The sequence below is a fragment of the Loxodonta africana genome, chromosome 8 (genome assembly GCF_030014295.1).
Source record: "Loxodonta africana isolate mLoxAfr1 chromosome 8, mLoxAfr1.hap2, whole genome shotgun sequence".
Lineage (NCBI taxonomy): Eukaryota > Metazoa > Chordata > Mammalia > Proboscidea > Elephantidae > Loxodonta > Loxodonta africana.
The window spans coordinates 71,924,061-71,948,621 of record NC_087349.1 but is presented as its reverse complement, the minus strand read 5'-3'; the positions used below and the strand labels follow the sequence as shown (position 1 = coordinate 71,948,621).

General features: G+C 37.9%; 1 protein-coding gene across 1 annotated transcript in view; it reads left to right on the top strand.

The window, feature by feature from the left end:
• THSD7A (thrombospondin type 1 domain containing 7A) overlaps positions 1 to 24,561 on the top strand; it is a 287,180-nt gene that overhangs the window by 72,928 nt on the left and 189,691 nt on the right. The window contains exons 4-5 of the mRNA XM_023544392.2: positions 20,219 to 20,374; positions 21,411 to 21,623. Coding sequence (XP_023400160.1) covers positions 20,219 to 20,374; positions 21,411 to 21,623 — 369 coding nt within the window. The remainder of the gene's footprint in view (positions 1 to 20,218; positions 20,375 to 21,410; positions 21,624 to 24,561) is intronic.

Sequence of the window (24,561 nt, the reverse complement as noted above, 5' to 3'; positions counted from 1 at the left end):
CTGAGTTTTGAACCCCTCCTTGGCAGAGGCAAGGAGGGTGGGAGTGTGGGTAGGGTGGTACTGTGAGGCCAGACAGGTCATTCCCCCATCACCTCCACACCAGCCTGTCAGCCCCATGCACTAACTTTGAGGCATTTGCCTCAGGGTGCAAAGAAAGAAGTGCTGCTCAGGGTGTGCTAAAAGTGAGCCCAGGGCCCAGGGGTTGGGAAGAGGATGCTTACAGAAACCCAAGTCCAAAGTTCTCCATGACACCCTGAAACCATATGGACTTACAGAGGTCACAAATTTAAGACTGCCCCCTCCCCCTGCTTCCAGCTGCAAGAATGCTAAGAACCTCTGCAATAGTGAGATCCCACATGTGTAAGGTAGGGGAAACAGAAACCCAGAGAGGTGCTGTGATGGCCTTGGGTTGCACAGCACAGAGGGCTGGTCAAGATGGGGTGAGGTGGAACTGGGTAAGGAGGTGCTGCAGAGGCCCGGCCAGGTACCCAGCACAGCATACTGACCGGTTGTACTCAGAGAACACGTAGAGCACTGTGCCTACATCCTGCCTGCCAGCTGTCACCACCTGCAGGCCTGCCAAGCAGAGTCCAGTTGCAGTACTTGGGGCTGGTCCTTTCCAAGCTCTGAGGGAGGTGGGTTTTCCACTCCTTGCTGTGGGCCACATCGAGACTGGGTACAGCATGTCCCAGGGGCCTGCTTACAGCCAGTAAACAACCAAGGACTTGCTGTGGCGCCTGTGCACACGGGAGAAGTGCAGCCCATCATGGGAGCCTCTTGCCCAAAAACAAGTCAGTTTTGTTCTAACAGGTTTTATAGGGGATTGGTTCGTAACTAAGAGTTGTATGTAAGTCACACCTTCATAACTGGGGACTGCATGTATATCTAATTTTCTACTTGACGTCTGTGTGACATCTTCAGCTACGTAACTAAAATGTTCTTGTCTCCTGTACACACACTCTTGTAGTAGCTGAATAAATAACATTTTAAAAGTATTGTTAGAGTACATATGTCTTAATAGTGTAAGCACCACAATCTGTTGAATAGATGTGTTAAAATAAATCCTTTAAAGCTTCTTGGGGCGGGAGGACTATTAACAGGGTTGGCAGCATAGCAAATGTTCACTAAATGTTTATTGAACAAATGAATAAATGGACTCAGTGATGAAACCCAAAAGTTGATAAATACAATTACCAGCGAATCTTTACTCTGGCAAAATTTCTTTCTCTGGTAGCCAAAGAGATGAAAAGTCTAAAACATGCATATTTAGAAATATATCACAGAACCTGGCAAGCAAATATTTAATATAATCAGAAAAGCAACCAAACACAATGTTGGGCTTCTGCTTCTAGCCATAATAGAGTAACTGGAAGCCTCCCAATAAAAACAACTATAAAATTGAACAAAATATATGAAGCAGTTATTTTTAGGCATTGAACAACAAGCAACAGAAGATTGATAACAGTTGTGAGGTGAACGTCACAATCACCTTGTCTTCTACTGAGAGCTCTCTCCTGCCACAGAACAGGGGTGTGAAGAGAAGCATAGGATCAGATCTCACTGAACTAAAGCAAATCAAACCCATTGCCACATCTTTCTCCATTGGAGTGGCCAGTGGGTTTGAAGCACAGACCATTCAGTTAGCAGCCATGTCCTTAACCACTATGCCCCAAGGGCTCTCTTGCTGAGCTAAGGAGTCAGAAATCTAAGTTCTGGGCTATGGAAGTGTCTGGAGATTTCGGGGCAGATTACAAAGAGGGATCTGCATGGTTTGGAGGGAGTGTAGGGTCCAGGTGTCTACGTGGGGATAATCATGGATCCTTGGCCCAGGACTGGAATGTACACATTTAGCACATCTCTGTGATGCTTGGCAAAGATCCTCTGCTGCAAAACTGAGAGTGAGATTGCAGTAGTATAGGTAGTGCAATGCTGGGAGTTCCAGCCCTGTGAGGGTAGAGAATGGCTGAGCACCTCAAGCTCCAGAAATATCATGCCTTAGGAGTAAGAAGACTCCCTCACAGCCAAGTTCAAACCTGAAACAGACCAGCAATTGAATGCAAATGAAACCAAACCTTAAAGGATTAAGAGGATCTGCCAGTAATGAAACAAAATTTAACAGAACAAAATTTAATACCCTATTTTTATAAAGGTAGGTGACACAACCCAAACTGTCTACAAAGTATCATTCACAAAGCCCAGCATACAATAATAAATTACTACATATGCAAAGAGAATAAAGTGACTCATTATCAAGAATAAAAGCAGCCAGTAGAAACATACCCTAAAGTGATCCAGTTATTAGAATTATCAAAGAAGAATCTTAAGGAGTTATTGTACATATTTTCAAGGACTTACAGGAAAATATTGTTTTGGGGAGTAAACAAATGGCAAGTATTTGAAGAAGAAATAGACATCGTAAGAATAAGGAAAATGAAGAACTGTAAAATACAAAAATCTGCAATGAAAAATTCAATGAATGGGCTTAACTATTGGAGATTGTAAATGAAAGGCTTAATGATCTTGAACACAAATCAGTGGAAACTGTTGAATCTGAGCAGAAGAAAGGGCTAACGATCTTGAAGACGTCAATAGAAATTATTGGATCTGAAGAAGACAGAGAAAAAAGATTGGAAAAAAAAGGGTAGAAATTCAGTGACTGGCAGAGTAATATCAAGCAGTCTAATGTATATGAAAATGGAGTTCCAGAAACAATTTAAACATATATAAAGAAATAATGGCCAAAAAATTCTCAAATTTGGTGGAGAAAGACAAAAACAACAATATTGACTTACAGCCTAAGAAACTCAGCAAATCCTAAGCAGGATAAACACAAAGGAAACAGTTGAGACACGTTAAACTCAACTACTGAAAACTAAAGATAAGGAGAAAAAAGTATAAAGCAGACAGAGGAAAAAAAGATACAATGCATATTGGTGAATCAAAATACGAATTAGGGTTGACATCTCATCAGTGACAATGAAAGCCATAAAACAATGGAACAATTTCTTTAAATTGCTGAAAAGAAGTTCTCGTATTTCTGTAAAAATAACCCTCAACAATGAGCCTGACAAACGAATGTTTTCGGAGAAATGAAAGCTGAGAGAATCCATCGACAAGTAGTTAAGACTGTAGATGTGGGAGCAGAATGCCTGAGCCATGTGATCTCTGACAAGTTATTTAACTTCTCTGCGAACCTGTTTGTTCCTCTGTAGAATGAGAATAATAAAAACTGTGAAAGTTTTAAATGAGAGCATTCATGTATTGTACTTCCAACCATACCAAGCATAGACTTATAAATCTGATCTAAAATATAAGGTTGTTTTTAGTTGCTGTGGAGTTGGTTCCGCCTCATAGTGACCCTACATATAACAATGAAATGTTGGCTGGTCCGTGCCATATTCATGATCATTGGTTGTCAGGCAATGTTATATTGTGGTCCGTAGGGTTTTTGTTGGCTAATTTTCAGAAGTAGATCACGAGGCCTTTCTTCTCTGTCTTAGTCTAGATGCTCCACTGAAACCTGTCCACCAGGGGTGATCCCGCTGGTATTTGAAATACTGGTGGCATAGCTTCCAGCATCATAGCAACATGTATGCCACTACAGTATAACTAACTTAACAGATGGATGGTGGAAAATATAAGGTAGGGCCCGTGATCTAGAATAAATTTTCCTTCTGTGAGAGTTGAAAAATGGAATTCAAGAGTAGTTCTTTGGGGGAAAAAATGCCCACAATTATCGCTTCAACACTGAGGATTTAGTAAGTGGCCTTCTCTCCCCCAGAATAACATCCTAATTTATTTTGGGGTGATAAATGATCTGTGAAGCTGCCACCATCTTTTCTAGTCCAGAGAGCTCTGGTTCCAGCAGAAGCAAAATCCATAGTCCAGAGGAAAGACAAGCACCCCTTCTCGTGTGGTGGCTTCTCTTATTTGTGGTGCCAGGTGGCCTAATACCAGTCCTGACAAATAAACATGGCCTCCCAACTGAAATGCAGCTGAACCCGTAAGGAACCATTCCCCTGACTACAGAAAGGAGCTGAGAAAAGCCACAGCCAAGAAGGCCCTCCAATGACTCCGTCAAGAAAGGACACAGAAAATAATCTCGACATAAGAACACAAAAACCAGGCTGTGTACATATGAGACCAGAGCCCTGGTTATGGAACCATGTCTAAATGTCCTCTTAAGAGTTCTTTTCCAGTTTTATGCACCTGGTCCCTCATCAAGGTCAAGCCAGAGGCTTCAAGCCCCCCTCTCCCCATCACTGTCCCTCCTGGCTTAGATCACATTGTTAGCAATTTTTTTTTTCTCCCACATTCAGCACTTCCTTGTGTCAGGCTTAGTGGATTTTAAAACATGTAGCTCCTTATATAAGCCTTGAATGTCATGAAACATTAAGGAACAAAGCTACTACATTTTTTAAAGTGACATTTGAAAACACTCAAGACCTTGTGGGGATAGACAATCAGCAGAATGAAGGGAGAAAATACTACTCTCGTACTTCTGTGGGCTCTCTCATATTTGTTATCTAGAAAATGAACAAACAAAAACAAACTGCAGTACATAAAAATAAGTACTTAATAGTAATTGCCTTAGTGCTCTAGTGCTGTTATAACAGAAATACCACAAGTGGATGGCTTTAACAAAGAGAAGTTTATTTCCTCACAGCCCACTAGGCTACAAGTCAAAATTCAGGGTGTTGGCTCCAGGGAAGTCTTTCTCACTCTGTTGGCTCTGGAGGAAGGTCCTTGTCATCAACCTTCCCCTGGTTGAGGAGCTTCTCAGGCACAGGGACACCAGGTCCAAATGACATGGTGTGCTCCTGGTGCTGCTTTCTTGGAGTATGAGGTCCCCAACTCTCTGCTTGCTTCCCTTTCCTTTTTCTCTCTTGAGAGAGAAAGGGTGGTGCAGGCCACACCCCAGGGAAACTCCTTTTACATTGGATCAGGGATGTGGCCTAAGCAAGGGTGTTATATCCCACCCTAATCCTCTGTAACATAAAATTACCGTCACAAAATGGAGGACAACCACAGAATACTGGGAATCATGGCCTAACCAAGTTAATACACACATTTCTGGGGGGGGGACATGATTCAATCCATGACAGTAATTGTTGAAAGATCAGTAGTAGAATTTTTTAAATTGCAAATAAAGTTTGAGAGAAAAAGTAATGTGGTGTTAAATATGATACTTAAAGTATCATTTAAATAAAAAAGAAAATGAAAAATCTTAGTAAAATAACATAATTTTGAATGATTGCAGTAGGCTAGAAGTCAAAAAAATAAATGTAAAAGACATAAAACATTAAAAAGTTAAAATCTGTGAGGTTTACATCAAATATTAAAAAGGGAATGATTAATAATAGAAATGACCAAACCAGAAGTTTAAGTGAAAAACATAAAATCTGTAAGGAGAGAACTTTTTAAGAAAAGGAAAACTTTGAAGATTTGAGAGAGAATAGAAAAAGAATAGGAGACTGAAAGCAGACATGGCAAAAGCTGGGTTCAAAATATATGGAATGGGTCTTGCTCGTAGTGGTGAATTCTGAGTTATGGTTTGCAACCTTAGCTGTTCATTTGAATTGCCCTGGAAGCTCTTAAAAATCCTGAAACTCAGGCCTTACCCTAAACGAATTAAACCAATTGGCCGGGGGAGGAATCCAGGCATCAGTGTTTTTAAAAACTCTCCAGGTGATTCCAATGTACAGGCAAAGTTGAGAAGTAGTGCTCTATAGGAACTCAAGTCAAGGGTGCATTGACAATGCAGTTTCTTCCTGGAGTATGTAGAATCTTGGGCCCCAAAGGACTATCAACTTTCATTTTATAAGATAGGGCCAGAGACACCTGAAAACAAACAAATCTAGAGCTGGTTCTCAGAGATAAACAGGGACAACCCAACTCAGGGAACTTTCCCAGTCAGTACTCTCTCCCTTTTCCCACAAATTCATCCCCTTTGGCTGATACACAATCAGCCCACAGAAGTGAGTCAGGAAGATCACTGACTTCAAACTTTGAGAAGGATTTCCTACGGTGGCTTGAGATCTGCAATGACAGATATTTCAGAATCTCCAGTACTGTTCTTCTAAGCAGTTTTATTTAAAAGAGTATATGGCATAGTGGTTAAGAGCTAAAGCTACTAACCAAAGGTTGGCAGTTTGAATCCACCAGGCACTCCTTGGAAACTCTAGGGACAGTTCTACTCTGTCTATAAAGTTGATATGAGTTGAAATCAACTTGATGGCAATGGGTGTGTATGTGTGTGTAGTGTCCTAAATGTTGAAAAGCAAAGATGTCACTTTGAGGACTAAGGTGCACCTGACCCAAGCCATGGTATTTTCAGTTGCCTCATAAGTATACGAAAGCTGGACAATGAATAAGGATGACCAAAGAATTGATGTCTTTGAATTATGGTGTTGGCAAAGAATATTGACCATACCATGGACTGTCAGGAGAACGAACACATCTGTCTTGTAAGAAGTACAGCAAGAATGCTCCTTAGAAGCAAGGATGGTGAGACTTCGTCTCATGTGCTTTGGACATGTTATCTGGAGGGACCAGTTCCTGGAGAAGGACATCATGCTTGGTAAAGTAGAGGATCAGCGAAAAAAAGGAAGACCCTCAATGAGATGGATTGACACAATGGCTGCACAATGATGGACTCAGGCATAACAATGATTGTGAGGATGGCGCAGGACCGGGCAGTGTTTTGTTCTGTTGTACATAGGGTCCTGTAAGTCGAAACTGACTCGATGGTACCTAATAACAACAACAACAGTGTATGCTTGGCAACATATTCCAACAGAATTTTTGTGCTGCCATAAGTGAAAATAAGTATCTATGCTCAGGAAAATGTCCGGAAAGAAATATATCATTAATACAAAAAATAAAATACCATTGAAGAAATAATTCTTAATATTCTTATGGACAAAGCAGATAGCAAGCAATTCTTCACCAGAGCACACACAGCTCTGTCCTGCAGCGTATTTGACATTTTCTGATGGGTAAGCATTTAGTACCATGGTGCTGTTTGGCGTCTTGTGGTTAGCTTCAGCTCTAATCCCCCATAGCTGTTTCTTAAAGGGCAGTTTGAGTATTACCTGCATCAGAATCATCTGAAGTGCTTGTCAAAAATCCGTATTCCTTAGGTGTTCCTTGGTTTCAATCCCAATGTAGTGAATCAGGATTTTTAAGGAATTTTCAGGAGTTACTTTCTTAAAAATAAGCCTTTTCCCATTCCCACCCACAGTAGTTGTTGCATGTACTCACAACTCAAAAATCATAGTTTCAAGGTTAAGCGTGGGTCATTAAAATCATGATTCTGCTCCATGCTTGGAAACCAGTAACTTGGTCACATTCGAAAAAGCTCCAGTGCTACATGATGGCAATTTCCAACAGGAGATGGTGTGACTCAGTAACATTTGACCTTTTATGTTTGTCTATTTATTTCTGAGAAATACATGCTAGAATTTAATAATCCCAGGAAGCCTTACTACTATTTCCTTCAAGTAGCCTTAACACGGATTTCAAGTGTCTTACTTTGAGTGGGGTGGACATTAACAGTCCTTATGCTGTTTTGTTCTCTGCTAAATTCTAAGTATCCTAAGCAGTGCCTGACTTATAGTAGGTGCTCAGTAAACATTTGTTAAATGAGTTAATGAGGTAAATATTCACAAGGTATACCTGATCCTAACCAAGAATAAGAAGAATTTCAAGAATAGTAATTACAAAGGACGCAATAGAGGAGATTAAGTTGAATAGGAATCAGATCAGAGATAGATATAAAGAATCAGGTGAGCCAGAAAACCTGAGTAGGCCTGGAACCGTAAAATTCATTATGGCAGTGGTTTATTTGTAGGTGATAAGTGGTTTTGAGGTTACAGGTCAAGGCTACTCACAAATCATGCTTTTATTCTTTGCCTCAGTGTTCCAAGTTGTATTTTTTTTAACTCAAATGTCTTAAAAGGAAAGGTCATAAAACTTCCCCAAGACTTTTGTCAAGTTCACCCTCTAGCCAAGCAATCATTGAGAAATCAGACTCTACACTTAGAATTCTATAAATGGACATTTTTAAGGAATACTGGAAAAATACAGTAAAAAGAGAAAATTCCATGCTATAAATGTTTAACTGTTTCTAAACGAGTTGTGGTCAGACAGTAATAGTGGCAACCACCTTCTATAAAAAAACTTGAGTGAACTCAAGGTGAGCAGATTTTTTTCCCCCAGAAGAATAACAGAAACTTGATAAAATATGGCAGTGAATATGGTCACACGCTGGACTACATTGAACTCATTATTCAGAAAGTATTTCTGTCTTCAATATCCCAGCAAGCTTAGCCATCAGAATAACTATATTTGGAGTAGCTCAGCAAGTGTGTGGAGCTGGCTGTAGACCTTGGTTGATTAGATGCTGAAATTCTTCTTCATTATTCAGTTTAAAACATAGGGTGTAATTCTTGAAAATTCTAACTGCCGAGTTTCTCTGTTATTATGTTGTGGATAACATATTGGTTCTAAACTGCTTATTTTAATTTATAGTACCTGTTAATGCTGTTTTCCTATTTAAGGACATTATAAGTAGAAATTAGGATAGTAATGGGGTGCTGTTGAAGATTTCAGCATGAGCTTTTTGTAGATTATTCTACAGCATGCCTTGTTTAAAGAAACAGAACAAAACAGCAAAAAAGAACTCCGTATTTGCAGTGTTGCAGCAGGTGGTACATCCCTGCAGTAAGAGTGATTTCTCATGGAACTGTTGGTACATTTTGTGAAATTTAAATCCTAACAATGATTGACAAAGCTGGGAAGATATATATTTTGAACAACCTCCTATAAATGTTCTTATCTTACATGAATTAGGTTCAGTGAGAGAATTTATCTGGCAGATGTTTGTTCAGTTCCATTTTATTCAAATCACGACATGAGGAGAGTGGTTTTCTAGGCAATATGGCATTGTGGGCACAGACATATGGATATCTGTCTACAATTCCCATTAAAATGATCGATGGAATAGGGAAAACCTGCATCAACCCTTGAAATAATGGGAGAATCCTTTCATAGACTAGGCCCTTTGAGGAGTTTCTATTTGCTGAAACGATACTTACGTAAGATTAAAGGAAAGGAGGTACTGCGGCAAAGGAAGAACCCCTTTGGGATTGAGTAGAACTTCTTGGAGCAATAAGAAGGGACTTTAGTAGAATTCCTGCTGGCATCTGAAGCAGAGGGAAGGCTGAAGGCAAGGGCAGTAATAGGCCTGTCACTTGAATGCCCTCCTAACTCTGCTGACAGGTAGCATTCAGACAACAGACCAGCTGCAAGGTGCTTGAGTCCTTGAAATAGAGGATATGGCTTTCTTGGAAATCTGCCTATGTCTTTTACAATACTTTCATTGTTTGTGTCCCATCTCCTTTCCCCTTCTTCAGTCTCCTCAATATCCATAACTGAGAAGTTAAAACTAGAACATCTAGCTGAGGAGAACAGAAGAGGAATTCTCCTTATCTTAATCTGGACCTACAGATCCTTGATCGAAATATTTGAGTAGAACTTCATATCAAGTTGAACCCCAACTCATGGAAACCCTATGCAAAATGGGATTGAATTATTGTGATCCATAGGATTTTCACTGGCTGAATTTTTGGAAGTAGATCACCAGTCCTTTCTTCCTAGTCTGTCTTAGTCTGGAAGCTCTACTGAAACTTGTTCAGCATCATAGCAACATGCTTTGGCAGGGAATTGAACCTGAATCTCCTGTATGGAAGGCAAGAATTCCACCCCTGAACCACCACCACAGGAAACCTAGATCTTCTATAACTCCAAAAGGATGAAGAAGTGGCAAAATCAAGAAGTCTATGTAAAAATACCATAATTCCAAAGAAAGGGATTATAGAAATAAACAACTTAATGTTTTTTTATTGTACTTTAGGTGAAGGCTTACAGAACAAACTAGCTTATCATTAAACAATTAGTCAATTAATACACATATTGTTTTGTGACATTGGTTACCAACCCCATGACATGTCAATACTCTCCCTTCTTGACCTTGGGTACCCCATTACCAGCTTTCCTGTCCCCTCTTGCCTTCTGGTCCTTGGCCCTGGGCTAGTGTGCCTCTTTAGTCTCATTTTATTTTATGGGCCTGTCTAATCTTTGGCTGAAGGGTGAATCTCAGGAATGACTTCATTACTGAACTGAAAGGGTTTTTGGGGGCCGTACTCTTAGGGTCTCTCGAGTCTCTGTCAGGCCAGTAAGTCTGGTCTTTTTTTATGAAGGTCCTGTCCAGGACCCTCTATTATAATCCCTGTCAGAGCAGTCAGTGGTGGTAGCTGGGTGCCATCTATTTATGCTGGACTCAGCCTTGCAGAGGCTGTGACAGTTGTGGTCCATTAGTCCTTTGGACTAACCTTTCCCTTGTGTCATTGGTTTTCTTCATTCTCCCTTGCTCCACATGGCATGACACCAGTGGAGTATCTTAGATGGCCACTTGTAGGCTTTTAAGACCCCAGACACTACTCCCCAAAGTAGAATGTAGAACATTTACTTTATAGACTATGTTACACCAATTGAGCTAGACATTCCCAGGGACCATGGTCCCCACAGCCCCCAGCCTACTAATTCAGTCCCTCAGGGAGTTTGAATGTGTCTGTGGAGCTTCCATGACCTTGCCTTGTACAAGTTGTGCTCGCTTCCCCAGTATTGTGTACTGTCTTACCCTTCACCAAAGTTACCACTTATTTGTTGTCTATTTAGTGTTTTTCCATCCCCATTCCTCCCCTCCCTGTAATCATCAAAATTGTTTCTTTTTGTGTGTAAACCTTTTCATGAGCTTTTGCAGTAGTGGTCGCATACAATATCTGACCTTTTGTGATTGACTTATTTCACTCAGCATAATGCCCACCAGATTGATCCATGTAGTGAGATGCTTCACAGATTCATCACTGTTCTTTATTTCTGTGTGGTACTCCATTGTGCATGTGTACCATAATTTGTTTATCCATTCACCTGCTGATGGGTATCTAGGTTGTTTTCAACTTTTTGCTATTGTAAACAATGCTGCAGTGAACATGAGTATGCACATGTCTGTTTGTGTGACTACTTATATTTCTCTAGGGTATATTCCTAGGGGTGGGATTGCTGGGTCATATGGTATTTCTATTTCTAGCTTTCTAGGAAGCGCCATATTGTTTTCCAAAATGGTTTTCCATTCCCACCAGCAGTGAATAAGAGTTCCACTCTCTCTGCAGCATTTCCGACATTTGTTATTTTCTTTTATTTGTGCGAGTCATGCCAGGGTGAGATGGTATCTCATCATGGTTTAGATTTGCATTTCTTTAACAGCTAGCGACCATGAGCATTTCCTTATGTGTCTGTTAGCTGCTTGAATGTCTTCTCTGGTGAAAGTGTCTTTTCCTTTCCTTTGCCCATTTTTTAATTGGATTATTTGTCTTTTTGTTGTAGAGGTGCTGGATTTTCCTGTAAATATAGAGATTAGACCATTGTCAGATTTGTTATAGTCAATTTTTTTTTCCTAGTCTGTAGGTCCTCTTTTTACTCTTTTGGTAAAATCTTTTGATGAGAATAAGTTTTTAGTTTTTAGAAGATCCCAGTTATCTAGCTTATCTTCTGGAGTTTGTGAAACAACTTGATTCTGAAATAGTCTAATGCAAGAAACAAACGAACAAACAACCTGACTTTACCTCCACACAATTCAAGAGATTATTTTAGCAGTAAGCACAAGCATGCACAAAGAGGAAGCAATCTGTGATTAAGCAGAATCAACTGGGAATAAAAATCTTGGCTATCAATTCATGGGCTGCAGAGGAGGCAGTGATTAATCAGTGGGATTCTGAAGACATTAATTATGATGGAGAAAATGAACTCTAGTATTTCTGATGTATGCTTCCTAAATAAACTACATAATGTCTTGGGTTGAAAAAAAAGAAAAGATTAGTCAAAAACAATAGCTCAATATTGACTTAATCACAGAAGTGACTGGCAGTGAGCTTTGCACACATTACATACTTAAAGATAATTTTCAGTAATTGTTTTAAATATGGTTACAAAATTGATTAAAAAATAAGTATATTATCTTTGAAAACAATGTTATATACTGTTAAAAAGAACATGATGGCTTTTGTGACCCCATTATATTAACTGGTCTGAGAGAGACAAGAGAAAGGAAAGTTCTGTGAATGAAGTTTAATACAAGAATATCTTTAAAAAGCTTGAAGCAATCACTGGTACACATAGAATTTAATTCATTCATTAAAAAAAAATTAAAAAAGAATTTTATTTCTTGACATTTTCTTTTTTACACCTGTGGTGATTACGTATGTAAAACAACACATTTGCCATTTCAACATTTTTTACATGTACAATTCAGTGACATTAATTATGTTCATCATGTTGTGAAACCAAGTTTTAAAGAACAAATTTGTAGTGCCAGTAGCTGATCTTTCTTTTAAACAGGACCTTTCCTTGTTTCTATGAGATACTATTTTGGGGTAGGTATAAGTGAGTATTGAGGAAACCAACAAAGAACCTTCCTTGATTTAAAACTATACTGGCTAACGATACTCTCAATCACTACTACACACTTGTAGTAGTTAAGAAAAGCAAAACAAAGATTAAAACAAAAGCCACCAGTACTGTGATTGGCCCCATAGCATATACTGGCATATATAGTCTAACATAATTGTAGTGCTTTGCACAAACCCAGTTGCTGTCCAGTCAATTCAGGCTCACAACGACCCTACAGGACAGAGTAGAACTGCTCTATAGGGTTTCCAAAGAGCGGCTGGTGGATTCAAACTGCCGACCTTTTGGTTAGCAGACATAGTTCTTGGCAGCGCTTAATCATTGCACCACTAGGGCTCCATGCTTTGTACAAGTATGCATTTAATATTCCTTTAGCTGACTAAACAACAGAATAAGAAGAGAAAAAGTCATTTGTAATTTTAATTGTATTTATAGGTCTTTGGGATCTTTTTATTATCAGATGCCATTATATTTAACAATAAATTTTGGTCAGTTCCTATATGGAAATGGAATTTTAAATCCAAGTGAATTACCTTGTAGTTGTGATTTAGTAATTGAATTAGATAGTTAAAGGGGAAAAAGTTATTTCTAGAAAAAGGTAGGTTTTTAGGGAAGACAAAGGAAAATAAATACAAAATGAGGAGTATTTGAGTTCCTAAAATGCTAAGATGTTTTGCTAAATGGACGAATGAATAATTAAACTCACTGTATTTTTCTCAACCTTTGCCCTCTAAACTGAGTACAGAAAGGGAATATCATTATACAAATAGGTCTGAAGTAGACTTAGTGTCAGATCTCTGATTTAAAATATTTTGAGAATCCAAGACATTTCACAGACATGCAAAAGTCAAAAACATATGCATGTGTTGTATTATTTGGGCATTAAAAATAATGAAACTTAAAAAAACTAGATATTAAAGTGGATGAAATGCTACTGAGCAATAAAGGAAATGAACTATTAATGTACAAAACCACCTGGATGAATTTTCAGAGAATATTCTGAGGGAAAAAAAAAAATCCCAGAAGGCTACATACTGTATTATACCATCACATAGTTACTATGTAATGGAATAATGTGATATACATTGTGACATATCATACTCTAGGTATATAATGTGTCTGTACTCTCGATATACAATGTGATATACTCTAGATTTTTTCCCTCTGTACATGACTTTTATTATTTACATAATACAATATAGCATCGATGCTGAATAGCATGATTGTATGCTTTTTTTTATGCAATACATAAATATGAGCTATCTGTACACACACATCTATAGATCTAACTCAGAACTAAGGTATGGAAAACTGAATGTTTTAAGAATAAAAGTAAAACCAGGACCAAACACTGCAATAAATCAGAAGTAGTGCCTCCTGTACATACTGTACTATTTACAGATGAAAACAGGCATTACCACAATACTAATCTAACTGTGCTCATTTATATAGAAAAACACAAGTATCATACATCATAAATCCTTTGTAACACAGAAGTGATATTACCAGACAAGCATCAGGGAAGCATACTGCCTTTCTAGCTGTTATTGTACATTGCTATGTCTGTAAATGACTTAATTGCAGAAATAAAGAACAAATTAGGGATTACCAGGAGTTAAGGAGGGGTGGGGCAGGAGACAAGTGGTTGTGTTTTAAAGTTAACAGGAGTAATTTTTGTTGTGATGAAAATTTTCTGTACCTTGACTTTGTCAATGTCAAAATCCTGGTTGTGATATATTGTACTCTAGATTTGTAAGATGTTGCCATTGGGGAAACTGGGTAAAGATTACACAGAAATCAATATCATACATAAGATTGAAAATTTTAGAAGGGAATTAAGGTGTCTTAGTTATCTAGTGCTGCTATAACAGAAATACCACAAGTGGATGGCTTTAACACAGAGAAATTTTTTTTCTCATATTCTAGTGGCTAGAAGTCCAAATTCAAGGCGTCAGCTCCAGGGGAAGAATTTCTCTGTCAGCTTTCTCATCAATCTTCCCCTGGACTAGGAGCTTCTCCGTGCAGGGACCCTGGGTCCAAAGGACATGCTGTGCTCTTGGCACTGCTTCCTTGGTGGTATGAGGCCCATTCTCTCCTTGCTTCCCTTTCCTTCTATCTCTTGTAGGGTAAAATGTGGTACAGGCCACACCCCAGGGAAACTCCATTTACATTGGATTGGGGATGTGACCTGACCAAGAGTGTTACATCCCACCCTAATCCTCTTTAACCACAGGCAGAGATTATGATTTATAACACATAGGAAAATCACAAAATGGAGGACAACCACACAATACTCAGAATCATGGCCTAACCAAGTTGCCACATATTTTGGGGGGATACAATTTGATCCGTAACACAAGACTTTATCAAGGAAAAAGCAAAAACCAAACCTGTTGCTACTGAGCTGATTCTGACTCATAGCAACCCTATAGGACAAAGTAAACTTCTCTGTAGGGTTTCCAAAGAGTGGCTGGTAGACTCAAACTGCTGACCTTTTGGTTAGCAGCCAAATCTTAGAAAGGTTACTTTTTTTATTTCTTCCAACTACATGTGACCTACAATTATCTCAAAATAAAACATTTCATTAAAATAGATATATTCATTCTTTTTAGAAGTTATGCAATGGATGTGTTTTCAGAATCTCACGAGCCACATTGCTGAAAACAGAAGGCTTAAGTTTATTTTCTATAATGATTTTTTTTTTTCTCATTTGTATGTAATGCTGTAAACATACAAAAATATTCCAGAACTATAAAATAATGTGCTGGTCTTATTACTTTTTTGGTGACTCCAGAAAAATCCAGACACTCTTTGGTGACCCTATGAACTATGGAATGTACATTTAATTGAATTTTCTTTAGATCATATCTGGAACAATAAAATTTCTCTTTTTTTCAAGTTATCAACACTACGGCTTTTTTAAAAAATCATTTTTTAAAAATATGTTTCATTGTATTGCACTTGTACTGATCGAACAAAATTTTTAAGTAGTAAAATTATAGAAGGGTAATGACTAAGCCATTCCAGAAAATTCAATTATCAATATTTGAGAATGAGCTCAGCAGTAAACATTGTGTTATGTAATAAACAACTACAGGCATTATACCCCAGAACATCTTAATTAAATCTGCAGGATATATTTCAGAACTGACGGATTTAAACTAGAACCCCGGAAGGTCTTCTGAGTCTGTCTTTTACTTCATTTATTGATCACACTATTATTGACCTACAGGTTTTGAGGAACTCAGCTAGTATCTGTGACTCACATTAATTGATATATACATTGTTTACAAGAAAACCTATAATGAAAATCACCAAAGGAATAGAATTATACACAAATAACTACATAGGCTTTCTACCTCTGTTTCTTTGATTAATGAAAGGGCTTTAAATATGTAAAAGGACATCTGTTGAACAGAGGTCATTGTCAAGAATTATCTCAGAGTTGACTTGGTTGGCTTAGCAACACAGTTAAGCAGCCCTCAAGAGTATTTTGCTTCAGCAGTACTTCCTTGAGCCTCTATTTCAATTCACTTTTAGTAGCTCAAGAAGATTGTGGAATCATTGTTCTATTTGATTCATTCAAAGTATGCCAAAAGCTGAAATTACACTTACAAAAAAAAAAAAAAAAAGGCCAGGAATTAGAAGTACAATGGCTTAACTTGTTTCCTTGAAAAAACCTGTTTCCCTCCTAAAGTTTTCAACCTTGTATATAATTTTAGTTTTTCCAGGCTCCAATATTCCTCACAATTGCATGTCCAAGAGACTTCCCTTTTATTGGAACTATTATTTTTAAGACAATATAACGACACTAAGGCTTAAAGGTACTTTTTGTCAATTGAAAGAAAAAAAATGGGGAAATTTCAGGTAATTACAAACACAGCTGCTAATTTAAATGGTAGTCTGAATGTTTTTTTTCTGGGTTTTCTGAATGGTAGATCCCAAGGGGAAAATAATTACTTCTGTTAATTTGTTGTTGAAGGGAGTTTCCCACATACTGTAGATTCTTCTGCATATAAGGACTTCAAAAGTTCATTTTCATGTGAAATACATGTCATTGATGCCAAGTTATTTCTTATATTAGAGACTGTGAAACACGTATTTCTATACTTTCTCTCATTAGTGTGCCAAGTACTTTCACTATTAGAAAGCAATAGAATTAATCATTTTTGGCTTTGTTTGATGTGATGAGGCACATTGGCAACAATTCTGATAAACTCGAGTGAGATTACTCACTGCACTACATTCTAACCAAGTTAGAGCCGGCCAGTTATTTATTCTCACTGCATTGTGTGTGGGGGGGGGTGGGGTTGGGGGCGCAGGGAAAGGTAGAAGGGAAGATAGAGTAAGCAATCCTAAAAATAAAAAGGGAAAATAAAATCTGCAGAATATTTTTCAGAACCAACAAACTGTGGCAGTAAGAGAAGCATTAATATGATAGGTTTATGAGTGTGTGTTTCCGTGTGTGTGTATGTGGACTTCCTCAGCCAGAACTTGAGGGTTACACAATGCCTATGTTTACTTTAGAGGTTAAACTGCAAACAGACATATGCAGTACTACTGTTATAAAATTAGGATAATATAGCTCAAACTATTTTAATTTCTCTCTGTGCTTCTATATGCAATTGAAATTTGGTAGTGCCTTCACATTTGCAGTCCTGATAGCACAGTGATCAAGCATTTGGCTGCTAACCAAAAATTCAGCAGTCTGAATCCACCAGCCACTCCTTGGAGGCCCTATGGGGCCGTTCTACTCTGCCCTATAGGGTCACTATGAGTCAGAATTGACTTGACAGCAACAAGGAATCACCTAAGGAGAATGAGAAACATCTGAGGCTTCCTTATTTCACTTCTGTTCTCTCAGAGTTGAAAATTATCAGAAGAAAACAGAAACTGGTATTATTAAAGGAAACGTGAATCCAAGACATTTACTTCTTAATTTTTTTTTTTTTTTTTTACCACAAAGTGGCTCTAGCTGTTAAGGTTTGAAATATACAGCTAATCCTGATTTCTTCTATTGAATATGTAGTTTCAAATATCATCCTCAGACATTTGTAACCAGAATTGTGAGCAAAACTTGATATTATCTGCAAATATGTGTGCTGTACAAAAGAGCCAAACTTTAGGCGCCAGGATAGAAAAGAAGTGAAGCAAGGGGAAGTAACATTTATCCATAGTTCATAGTCAGTTTATCAAAAGGCATAGATAATTATAAACTAGTCCCCAGAGCAATTCTGCGGCTTGGGTCACATATGTAGATAATGTATTTTGTAAAAAGTTCTGGAAAGGAGTCGAGTGAGTCATGCAGGTGGAGGTGGAGAGAGCGGCGCCCTTTGGTCCATGAGCTCTTCTTTCATCATATCTACCTGTTGCTTCTCTATACCTGTGAGCCAACAGGTTACAGAAATTGCTCTGCCTGAGGCTTCTCAGTTCTTCTCCCTATAAAGTAAAGCTGTGGTCCCCCTCTTACTGTGATCAGTCCTCTACAGCAGATTCTACTTTTAAGAATAACCGAAAAGTGAAACCAAACCGTTGCTGTGACTCCATGTGTTACAGAATAGAACTGCACTGTAGGTTGGTTACCAGTTAGGCTAACGTAGCTCTTACTGTTAAGCTGTACATCAGGGGGAAAAAAAAGGACAAAATTTCAAATAAAATATTTTATATAATTTTACAACTGCAACAGCAGCCAAAAAACTGTACCTGTACACACTACTTAGGTACAACTAAAAACTTCATGGGATTAGTTTTCTTGGTTCAAAGGTTTAGGGTCATGGCTTCCTGGGTCTATCCCGTTAATTGGCCTAACGTAGTTTTTAGAGTTTCTGTTCTAACTCCTGGAAGCCCTGGTGGCGTAGCAGTTAAGTGCTACAGCTATTAACCAAAAGGTCAGCAGTTCGAATCCACCAGGTGCTCCCTGGAAACTCTTATGGAACACTTCTGCTCTGTCCTGTAGGGTCACTATGAGTCGGAGTCGACTCGACGGCAATGGGTTTGGTTTTGGTTTTTTGGTTCTATCTCTAGTTCAGTGAGTAGCACCTGAGGTCTTAAAAGCTTGCAAGCAGCCACCCAAGATACAATTGGTCTCTATTCTCCTTGAACAGCAAAGGAAAAAGGAGACCTAGGAATCAGAGAAGGAAATGGACTGCAGGTTTAATTGCCTCCATAAACTACTGTCTCCACTACCATGAGACCAAAAGAAATGGATTGTGCCCAGTTACCATTACTGAATATTTTGATCAAGGACCCAATAGATGGATCCTGATCAAAAGGAGGTAAATCATGGAACAGAACTTCAAACTCATGTGGAAATCAGATTTATTGGATCCATTAAGAGTTGGAGAACCCCCACACCTAAACCCCCACATCTAAATAATCTTTAAACCTTGAACTGAAACTATCTCGTGAAGCTATCATTAAACTAAACAAGAGTTTATCCCAATTAATAAAGAATGTGTGCCTTAAACACTGCGCTCTTATAAAAAATTATTTGAGTGTAAACTGACTACAGTTAATCTAAAACACAGATGAGAACTTTAAGGGCCAGAGAGCCTAAATTAATGGTGATGAAACAATATGGGTAGAAATAGAATGGTAACACAATGTGAAGGTTGTAAGCAATGTTATTGAACTGTTCATGTGGAAATTTTGAAGGGGTGTATGTTTGGTTGTGTATATCGCCACCAAAAATAAATAAAATATTTTTAAAAAGAACTGCTCCAAAGGATTTTCTTGGCTGTAACCTTAATGAAAGCAGATCACCAAGCCTTTCTTCCACTGCCAACCTTTAGGTTAGTAGTTGAGCACAAACATTTTGTGCCTCCTAGGCACCTTTATGGAAACCCTGGTGGTGTAGTGGTTAAGTGCTATGGCTGCTAACCAAAGGGCCGGCAGTTCGAATCCGCCAGGTGCTCCTTGGAAACTCTATGGGGCAGTTCTACTCTGTCCTATAGGGTCGCTATGAGCTGGAATCGACTCGATGGGACTGGGTTTGGTTTTTTTGGTTTAGGTACCTTTATAGAATAAAACCCACTGCCATTGAGTAGATTCTGACTCATAGCAACCCTATAGGTTTCCAAGGCTTTAAATCTCTACGGAAGCAGATTACCACATCTTTCTCCCACTGACTGGTTTTGAACCACCGACCTTTTGGTTAACAGTCAAACACTTTAACCACTGTGCCACCAGGGCTCCTTCACGTTTATAGAATAACCCGTTGCTGTTGAGTCAATTCTGCCCCACAGAGTTTCCAAGGAGCACCTGGTGGATTTGAACTGCTGACCTTTTACTTAGAAGCTGTAGCGCTTAACCACTAGGCCACCAGCGTTTCCATTTATAGAATAGAGCTATAACATTTTAGAGATAAAATTTAACCTTAAGAATTACTTTACAGACTAAGAAAGTTAGACCTAGCATTATTAATTGCATGGCTAGTTTGTCGTGAAGCTGATAAACTCAATTTGTAAGACTTCTAATCCAGTGTCCTTTGACTATACGGTACTACTTTTTTCCCCACTACTTCTCCTTTTATTCTCTGGGCGAAGCTGAGAAACATTGGAACAACATTTTGGTGGCACTTCTTTAAGCATTTTCCTTCTCCCCACTCGCAACGTATCAGAAAAAATCATTTATGATGATGATTTGTTTTTGTATAGTTTCTTAAGGAATCTCTGTATTTTTCTCTAAACAGCCTCAAAACCAGTAGACCTGAAATTATGCAGTGGTCCAATCCCTAATACTACGCAGCTCTGCCACATCCCCTGTCCAATCGAGTGTGAGGTTTCAGCTTGGTCAGCGTGGGGACCTTGTACTTACGAAAACTGTAATGACCAGCAAGGCAAAAAAGGTATGTTATATTGACATAATAATCTTGAAACCCTCATCAATTGAGTCAAAACCGTTAATTATTTAAAAATGCTGCCCTGTATTTCTTGGTTGTTCGTTTGTGATATTTTCCAGAATAGATAAAGAGTATTGATTGTTAAAGATGAATAGATCTATTCTGGTGATGGTATTACAAGATTAAAACTAAAGGATATAGGCAAGATGCTTGTTGATTTAGACAACAGATGGAGAATGTCCGAGACAGTTTAGTGCAGTGGTTAAGATGAGCTGTGGTGTTAGGCTGTCCTGGATTAGAAAACCTACTCATTCCCTTACTGTGCAGATAAATTAATTCACTTCTTTAAATCTTTTTCCCCACTATCTGTATAGGAATGTAATAATATTTGCCACCCAGATTTTTCTGCAGATTAAATGAGATAATAAGCTTAAGACTTTTAATTCCATTCCTGGCACATAGCAAGCACTCAATAAACAGTGCTTATTACATTGAAAGCAAAAAAAAAAAAAAATCCTCTATTGCTTTTATAATGCAAATTACGTCTAAAAGGAGTAGAATAAATGCAATGGTTTACTATGTACTAGGCTTGATGAGCTAATTTTTACATGATTAGGAATTGAAAGCAGTTGCCTATTTTCTTTAAAAGGACAGTCTTCTAGTGAATCTCAAATGTTCGTATAGCAATAAATAGACTTTACTAATTTCGTAATACATTGTCAAAAAGGACAATACTTAGGGCAAGACTTCGAATAACCCACAGTAGAACCCAGATGGTTTATGTTCCTAATTCAAATTTCCGGAGTCTAAAAATCAACTGAGGCTCAAAGAGACATTTTCTCTAGGAGCATACTAAATTCTCAGAGGTTGCTTTTCCAAATTTAATTGTGACAGTGTTGAAGAATTCAAAATAAGATATCAAGATTTCTGTCTGCTCATGACTTCTACTTTCATTAAGCTTTCACTCAAGGGTTTTGTTCAGCTTTCTGAAATACTCAACCCCTGATAGTAACAAAAAAAATTTCCTTCCCCAATAATTCAGGTTTCAAACTGAGGAAGCGGCGCATTGCCAATGAGCCTACTGGAGGCTCTGGGGGGACCGGAAACTGCCCTCATTTGCTGGAAGCCATTCCCTGTGAAGAGCCATCCTGCTATGAATGGAAAGCAGTGAGGCTTGGAGACTGTGAACCAGATAATGGAAAGGAGTGTGGTCCAGGCACTCAAGTTCAAGAGGTCGTGTGCATCAACAGTGATGGTGAGACGGATAATGTGTCTATCACGTTTTATGAATGTCTGTTTAACCCTAGACATATGCTTTTACCTTAAGTTAAAACCTTGTGTCTTCTTTTATCATAACTGGTTCAATTTACAAACATAGAAATACCTACTTCATTCTCTTCCTTTCTCCCTCTCTTCGTAACACTATATGTTACTTAACTCAATATATCTAAAATATTAACATGTAATCAATATAAAAGTTATTAATGAAGTACTTTTAAATTACTTTTTAAATATTTTATAGTAGGTATATTTTATAACATAGCCATTTTAAAGTGTACAATTCAGTAGCATTAATGACATTCGTCATGTTGTGTAAGTATCATCACTCTTTGATTTCAGAACTTGCCAAACTCCATAGCCATTAAGCAGTCACTCACCATTACCCCTTCTCTGGTTTCCGGCAACTACTAATCAGTTTTTTATCTCCATGAATTTGTCTGTTCTGGATATTTCATGTAAATGGAATCATACAATATGTGGCTTAGCATAATGTTCTCAGGGTTCATCCATGTTATAATATGTATCAGTACTTTATTCCTTTTTATGGCTGAATAATATTCCATTGTATGACTATACCACATTTTGTTTATCCATTCATCTGTTGACTGACATTTATTTTGTTTTGATTTTTTCCATTTTTTGGCTATTATGATGGTGCTGCTATGAATATGTATGTAATATTTGAGTACCTGTTTTCACTTCTTATAGGGATATGTCTAGGAGTAGAATTGCTGGGTCATATAATTCTATGATTCACTTACTGAGGAACTACCAAAATGTTTTCCATAGCAGCTGTACCATTGTACACTCCCATTAGCAATGTGTGAGGGTTCCAGTGACTCCTCTACATCTTGTCAACACTTGTTACTTTATGCTTTGTTTTTTTTTGTTTTGTTTTTGTTTTTAATATAGCCATCTTAGTGGGTGTGAAGTGGTATCTCTTTGTTGTTTTGATTTGTATTTCCCTCATGACTAATGATGCTGAGCATTTTTTCATATGCTTTTTGGCCATTTATGTATTTTCTTTGAAGAAATATCAATTCAAGTCCTTTATCTCTTCATAAACTAGGTTGTTGATCTTTTTGTTGTTGAGTTATAAGGGTTCTTTATATGTTCTAAATACTAGACCCTTACCAGATATGTGATCTGCAAACGTTTTCTCCCATTCCGTGGGTTGTTTTTTCACTTTCTTTATGGTATCCTTTGATGCATAAATGTTTTTAATTTTGAGAAAGTCTAATTTATTTATTTTGTTGCTTGAGCTTTTGGTGTTATATTTAAGAAACTATTGCCAAATCCAAGGTCATGATGATTTGCCCCTATGGTTTTCTTCTCAGAATTTTATAATTTTAGTTCTTACATTTAGGTCTTTGATCCATTTTGAGTTAAATTTTGTATGTGGTGTGAGTTAAGGATCTATCTTCATTCTTTTACATGTGGAGATCCAATTGTCCCAGCACCATTTTGAAAAATAACTCTTCTTTCCTCATCGAATGGTCTTGGCACCCTTTCAAAAATCAATTCACCATTGATGTATGGGTTTATTTCTGGACTTTTAATTCTCTTCTATGGACCCATATCTCTATCCTTATGCTAGCATCGCACTGTTTTGATTACTATAACATTGTAGTAAATTTTGAAATTGGGAAGTGTGAGTCCTCCAATTGTATTCTTCTTTTTCAAGGTTGTTTTGGCTACTCAAGGTCCCTTGCAATTCTATGAGTATTTTAGGATCAGCTTTTCCATTTTATAAAAAAAAGGCCATTGGGATTTGACAGGTGTTGCACTGAATCTGTAGATCACTTTGGAGAGTATTCTATCTTAGCAATATTAAACATTCTAATCCATTTATTAAGGTCTTCTTTAATTTATTTTGGCAATGTTTTGTAGTTCTCAATGTACTAGTCATCCACCTCCTTGGTTAAATTTACTCCTAAATATTTTATCATTATTGTAAATGGAATTGTTTCTTAATTTCCATTTTGGATTGTTCATTGCTGTTGTATAGAAATACAGCTGATTTTTGGGTGTTGATCTTTTATTCTGCAGCTTTGCTAAATTTGTGTATTGGCTCTAACAGTTTGTATGTGTGTGCAAGTGTGTGTGGATCCTTAGAATATTCTACATATAAGATCAAGTCATCTGCCAATAGAGGTAGCTTTTCTTCTTATTTTCCAATTCGGATGCTTTCTATTTTTTCTAGCTTAATTGCTCTGGGTATTTCAGTACAATATGGAATGTTGTTAATGTTGTTAGGTGCCATCAAGTCAGTTCCAACAAATAGTAACCCTGTGTACAGCAGAATGAAACACTGCCCAGTCCTGCACCAAAATTTTTGTTTGAACCCATTGTTGCAGCCATTGTGTCAGTCCATCTCATTGAGGGTCTTCCTGCTTTTCGCTGATCTTCTGCTTTACCAAGTATGATGTCCTTCTCCAAGGACTGATCCCACCTGATAACATGCCCAAAGAACGTGAGACAAAGTCTCGCCATCCTTGCATCTAAGGAACATTCTGGCTATACTTCTTCCAAGACAGATATGTTCCTTCTTCTGGCAATCCATGGTATATTTAATATTCTTTGCCAGCACCACAATGCAAATGCCTCAGTTCTTCTTCAGTCTTCCTTATTAACTGTCCAGCTTTTGCATGCATTGAGATGATTGAAAATACCATGCTTTGGGGCACTGGGTTTTTTTTTGGGGGGGGGTCAGGCACACCTTAGTCCTTAAAGTGACATCTTTGCTTTTTGACACTTTAAAGAGGCCTTTTGCAACAGATATGCCCAATACAATACATCATTTGATTTCATGACCGCTGCTTCCATTGGCATTGACTGTGGGATTTTTTTCATATATACTGTTTATCATGTTGAGAAAGCTTCTTTATATTAGTTTGTTGAGTGTGTTTATC